Raw genomic sequence first — 6280 nt, 5'->3', positions numbered from 1 at the left:
TGATTGTGTCAACAGCTGACTATTACACTTAGCCCTGAGGAAGCTTGTATTTCCCAAGTCTCTGGCCACATTCCACACTTAGTTACTAGGACTTGAGTGTGACAGAGAGCCCCATGTCCACGTTCATCTGGGAAGCGCATGCCTTCCATCTCCCTTGCCATTCCCCCTCAGTGCCTGTCCCAGTAGTGGATGCCAGGAGGACGGGCCCAGTTGCTGCTACTGAACAAATAAAGAATGCAGAGCCACAAACTGAGATGGGGAAAATTGTTCTGTTTGTTTTAATTAAACCGACTGAAGAAGCCAAGACACAGATGGAAAGAGACTAAGAACAAGACTGGAAATAGTTTAGAAAAGAAATGAAAACCGGTCACGGAGATGTCAGTGCCTGATGGAGTGGCTGGGGCGGGTGCCTTCACGTCAGCTCCAGAATCACTGTCAGGGCGAGCACCAAGGTCAGCTGGGCGCCAGCAGGGCCAGACATGGAACCTGTGCCAGGAGGCAGGAAAGGGGTCAGAGCCTGCAGACCCAGCCCTGTTCCAGAACAGCAGAGCCTCCAGGTCCCCAGCAAAAATGCCAGGCTTCAGCATCTGCGCAAACTGGGTTCAAGGCCCAACTCTGCCACCTGGCCACCTAACTGTCCATGATACCTTTCCTCACTCCCAGGCTTGCTAGACTCTGGTCAGACTTCCTACGGGCCATGAGGATGGTCCAGTGAGGACCAAGAGTGGGAGCCTCCATTGTGAACTGTGAGATTGGTTTCATGTAGGGAGGGGGTGGCAGGCCTGGAAGCAGTGTCTGGGCCCCTTGGAGTGAATGTTAGAGCAGGGAGGGGAGTGGGGTAGCCCAAGGGAGGATAATATGAAGGGTCTGCACTGAGACATCTGTCGATGCTCCCAACAGCCCTATGGAGTCATCCACAACCTCAGAACACAGGCCCATGGTCCAGGCTGGACACACCCTTCTGAGGTCAGGGCAGCTGAGCTCTGAGTTAAGAGAGCTAGAGATGCCATGTACAGTGAGATGGGGCACAGTCGGCCCCAGGAATCTCAGTTGGCTGCTTTGGCACACTGAGTCCCCCTTTACTGCCTCAGTCTCCACCTCTGCCCACTTTGGACCCTGACTCTGCCCTACTAGAGGGCAATGACATGCCTGAGGTGTTAGGGAGTGGCAATAGTATGCACATGGGCAGTTTAGGGGATGAGAGCTTTCTGGCGACTCAAAACCCACTCCCTTTTAAGCAAGAAGTCCTGAGCATGGACACTTACCATTGGAATCCTCCATTCCTCTTGGGATATTTGGGTTTTCTGTTGGAAAGAAACAGAAAGAGGATCAAAGAGTAGATGGCACTTGGAACTCAGGGAAGGAGTGGCCCTTGACCCAGTGCCTGCTGGGAGGTATCACATGCACTGTCTCGGGGCAGCCACACAACCTCCCTGGGTGCTGGATCGTATCAGCCCGTTTGCAGATGGAGAAAGCGAGAGAGGTCAGGCAGTTTGCCCAAGGTTCTCTCTGACTCCAAAGCTGTTATAGTTGTAACCACTGAACGACCCTGCCTCTCAAGGCAAATTGAGGGGATCTGAGCCCTTGCAGCTTCCTCCGCCTGGGGACACTTCCCAGCCAGGGCCGGTTCCTGTGGTTGTTCTCCCAGCCAGCCCCTGGTTGAGCGTGCCTTACCAAACACGATGAGCCGGGTATGTGTGTCGGTGGAGCCCAGCGGGTTCTGGGCGGTGCAGCGATACATGGAGCCGTTGAGCTCGGCAGGAACCCGCTCCAGCACCAGCTCCTTCCCGTCGAACTCAGCACTGCCGTCCAGGAGGCGGCTTCCAACCCGTGTCCACGTGAACATGGGCTCCGGGAAGACTTCATTCTGTTGGCCGGAGCAGGGGAGAGTTAGGTCACTGGAGGACCCACTCTGCCAGAGCAGCAAGAGGTCAGGGTTCTCATCTGATGGGTTGGGAGTGGCTGCCCTGAACTCCAGGAGGAGAAGGAGTCTGGGATTGAAGACCATGTCTGGTTGAAGAGCTAGGTTTACCCTGGGTTCTAGATGGAGGAGTGAAACACACGTACACCTCTTTGCCATTCCTCATGGGAGCCGATTCTTGGGAAACTGAAGCCCACTGGATGTGGCTAGGGATGGAGGGAGGGTGTCAGAAAGGCCTGCCAGGGATGCTGGTGCTTGGTCGGTGCCTCTGCCACCTCCCACCACTCTCCCAGATGCTCAGAGAGAAGCTGACCTGAAACCCGTGGACCAGAATCCTCACTGTGTCCCCAACCCGGGCTCTGCTGGGCGTCATCACAATTTTGGGTCCTTTGGGGGCAACTGTAGGGAGAGAAAGGCTAGATCAGAGAGAGTAAGGAAAGGAGGGGCCGGGGACATGGAAGAGAACATTCTAGTCTAGCAATCAACATCCTTGGGATCAGCTGCTTTTGTTAGAAGGTCAGTGTGCTCATTCATTTATTCATTCACACCTGCATTCATTCAGACACATTCCCTAAGCCCATGCAATGAATCAGATGCTGTCTAGGACCTGGGGAGTCAATGGTGTATAGAGCACGATTCCTGTCCTTATGGGGTTCACACATCAGTGGGGGAGAAAAACAAAAAACAGGCAAGTACAAGCCAGTGCGACAGCGGACAAGATCAGAGAAGCCCAGTGGACCGTGGGGTCAGGGAGGGAAACTTACCTGGGGTAGGTGCTACTAGGCTGCTGATGGGGAGCAGCCTGTGTCAGCGGCCAGATTTGAGGTACCCCTAACTCCCACCCATCTACCCCCTTGGGACTTGCATTGCCGGTGTCATCAGCCTCATTGTCCAGTTGAGTTAACTGAGGCCCAGAGAGTCACGAAGTGATTTGCCCAAAGTCAAATCTTGAGCAGAGCCAAGTTCACATCTTGAGGATCTCCCACTCCTGAGTCAGTGCTCTTTTTACCAGGTTCATCTTCCTGGTAAGATCTTCCTGGTAAGATGAGCCTGGTAAGTGTTCTTTTTACCTGGTTCATCTTCCAGGTTCATCCACACCTGATGGACATGGTGTGGGGAGACCACCTCCTTCCTTGTCCCCAACCTCCCTGCCTCTCTTCCTCATTTCCTTGTATTGCCTCTTATTCAGTCCCTTTATATCTCTGAGCTTGAAAGCCAAGATTCTCAAGGGCGTGACTATCCTCTGAACAACACCTGAGAATATCAGGGATGGAGGCTCCACTAGGGATCACTGGATCAGTTGCCTTCATTTCAGCTGAGAAGCAGAGCTCCACGGATAATGTAGAGGCTTATCCAAGGTCACTCACAGAGCCCGTTACCCATGTTTCCTGACCTTCTTGCCAGAACTTTTTTCCCCAATTCATTCATTCAGTCATTCATTCATTCATTCACTCACTCATTCAACAGTAATTATGGAGACAGCCATTTGGAGCAGAGCTGAGGATATGGTGCTGAACGAGACCCATTGCCTGCTGCCACGAGCTCCCACTTCAGTAGGGGTGACCATTTGTAAGCAAACAAACACATATGTAAACCAGAATGACAGTGGCAGTGCTCTAGGCAGATCATTAGACCAAGGGGAGAGGCTCAGAGTTGGTGGGTGACATCCTCAGATGGTGGTCAGTGTGTCTTTTCCAAGGAGGTGACATTTAAGCTGAGCTGTGAAGCTCATGAGACATATTCCAGACACAGAGAATAGCCAGGGCATGGGACAGAGGCAGGTCAGGGAGGGAATGGGGCTGGGAGACAGATCCCATAGAGTTTCCAGGGCGGAGGAAGGGGTGAGGGTTTTGTTTGGTACTCTATGTTTTGTGTTACTCTATGTAAACATCTTCTAGGGGCGGAGAAGCTTTGTCCTTAGGCCCTGGGGCTGCCTTGGGATCACCCCCACCTGTCTGTGCTGGTCCTCGGGCCTCTCTTTCTGACTCAAAGCTCTCAAAACAGAAATCAGAGCAGTTGGCAGGTGTGGGTGGTCTCCCAGGCACTGCCAATTTCATTCTCTGAGAATGAAACCAAAGGACTATTAATTAAACCATGAGCAAGACATCTGAAGTGCCACATGGGTCTAGGGAAGCATCCGCGGGAAGAGGGGGGCTTGCATCAAGGGGAGGGAATAGCTGGGAAGGCAAGAGCTGCTTCTGCAGCTGCAGTTGCCAGCCAGACGTGTGGAAAGGCCACTGGCCTGCCAGACCTGAGAGCTGGGTTCTAATCTGTTCTGTGCGCCCTTCGATGAGTAGCTCCCCTACCTTTCCCAAGTGCACCATAGGAACAATGATACCCCTTGCCTAACACAAGGGGCCGTTGGGAACGTCAGGCACTGGCAGATTTGATGGCTAACATTTGTTTTACTCTTCCTAAGAGCCAGGACCTACATGAAGTGCCATATGCGCGATCTCATTTAGCCTCCCAGGCTTTGAGATTGTTGCCATAAGGAAATGAAGGCTCAGGGAGGCCAAGCAACTTTTTAGCTTTTAAAACAAACTCTCAATTGCTGTAGATGTGGATTTGCAGATGGGAAACCAGGCCTAGGGCAGTCTAGCCCTGGGTAATTTTGGCTGCTCTTTCTGTTCCTGAAGGGCTGCTGGGGTGGCATTGGTGGCTGCAGCCAGGAGAGGGTGTGAAGGACATCCTGGTCCTGGAAAAGGCTTGTGCCCTGGAGGGCGGGGCAGACGCCTTTCCCTTCTAGGTCAGATTCCTCAGTGCCCCACTTTCTTTTTTTTTTTTTTTTTGAGATGGGGTTTCGCTCTTGTTACCCAGGCTGGAGTGCAATGGCGCGATCTCGGCTCACCGCAATCTCCGCCTCCTGGGTTCAGGCAATTCTCCTGCCTCAGCCTCCTGAGTCGCTGGGATTACAGGCACGCGCCACCATGCCCAGCTAATGTTTTGTATTTTTAGTAGAGATGGGGTTTCACCATGTTGACCAGGATGGTCTCGATCTCTTGACCTAGTGATCCACCCGCCTCGGCCTCCCACAGTGCTGGGATTACAGGCATGAGCCACCGCGCCCGGCCCAGTGCCCCACTTTCTAAGGGGCCTGCCTTACTCCTTCCTTAGGGCCTGCTGGTTCTAAGGGAAGAGGGAGTCAACTTTTATCAGGTGTCAAACATGCGCTAGACTCCATTTTAGGATGGTCACACCATTCTGGTACTTATGAGGCAGGTTACATGAAACCCACTGTGAGGCCATAGAATCAGGCCTCCAGGAGGGCAGTGGCTTGTCCAAGGTCACACTGCAAGGAAGTGTCAGAAACAAGACGTGATGGCACATAGGGCTTCAGAGGGAGGCTCAGAGTCCAGGGGAAGAGGGGAGGCAGAGAAGGGTGCTTTCTTCCACCCAGGGAACCCCAGCTCCTGGGCTCCTGTGTGCATCTGACCCTGAGGGGCACAGAGGGTAGGCAGAAGAGTGGTCTGCTCCTCCCTCGCTTCTTTCGAGGTCTATCCTGGCAGCTGCCACCAGGCAAGTGCCTTTGTAGCAGATGGTCCCTGACTCCCTCCTCCACGGCTGCAATTGAGATGTTGCTTCTGGAAGCCAAGCCAGCTGCTCTCGGCCTCCCCACTCCTTCCACCCTCAGGCTCCTGACACTCAGAGCCTGGCCCATTAGCAGCTCCAGACAGTGAAAGCCTGGACCCACTTGCCTGCTTCTAGAACTCAATGGCTGACAGTGCCTGAAAGGAATGTTCTTATTCTCTGGGCTTTCCTGCCTCTCAACCCCTGGACACAGAGAAAGAACAGGAGTCCAGAGACCCAGATCTGAGGCCTAGCCCTCTACTTTCTGACTGCATGACTTTGATGAGTCATTTCAACTTGTTAAGCTTGAGTTTTCTAACCTGTAAATGGAGAGAATAGACTACCACCCTGCTGGAGGAAACACCCTGGAAATGACAATGGAGGAGGGAGATAAGACTGCAATGTGAAATGTAAAGTGATGTCTATCTGCTCAGGGAATGAAAAAGATCCTGGCTATACAAGCTGCCTTCCTTTCCTCTCCTGAGCATCTTGATGCAAGGATAGTACTGTGGAATCTCAAGGAAAAGCTCCTCTAGGTTTCCCCCGGGAATTCTGGGTGTTTACTAAGACAATCACTCACCCATTCACCCATTCACCCATCCATCCATCCATCCATCCATCCACCCACCCATCCATCCATCCAGACAACCATCCGTCTAAACACTCATTCATCCATCCACACAAACATCCATAAAAACATTCATCCATTCACCCATCCATCCACCCATCCATCCATCCAGACATCCATCCAAACATCCATCTAAACACTCATCCATCCATCCATCCATCCAT

At 52.7% G+C, this 6280-nt stretch overlaps 1 protein-coding gene across 1 annotated transcript in view; it reads right to left on the bottom strand.

Moving 5' to 3' along the window:
- Window positions 1–255: 255 nt before the first annotated feature.
- IGSF21 (immunoglobin superfamily member 21) overlaps window positions 256–6280 on the bottom strand; it is a 272851-nt gene continuing 266826 nt past the window's right edge. Inside the window, exons 7-10 of the mRNA XM_032300592.1 lie at window positions 2235–2320; window positions 1675–1867; window positions 1266–1304; window positions 256–486 (exon numbers count right to left, since the gene is read on the bottom strand). Coding sequence (XP_032156483.1) covers window positions 413–486; window positions 1266–1304; window positions 1675–1867; window positions 2235–2320 — 392 coding nt within the window. The 3' untranslated portion in view covers window positions 256–412. The remainder of the gene's footprint in view (window positions 487–1265; window positions 1305–1674; window positions 1868–2234; window positions 2321–6280) is intronic.

The sequence above is a fragment of the Sapajus apella genome, unplaced genomic scaffold (assembly GCF_009761245.1).
Source record: "Sapajus apella isolate SASKATOON/1434 unplaced genomic scaffold, GSC_monkey_1.0 scaffold43, whole genome shotgun sequence".
Classification (NCBI taxonomy): domain Eukaryota; kingdom Metazoa; phylum Chordata; class Mammalia; order Primates; family Cebidae; genus Sapajus; species Sapajus apella.
Note: the sequence above shows the minus strand (reverse complement) of the source record. Positions and strands in the feature narration are given on the sequence as shown.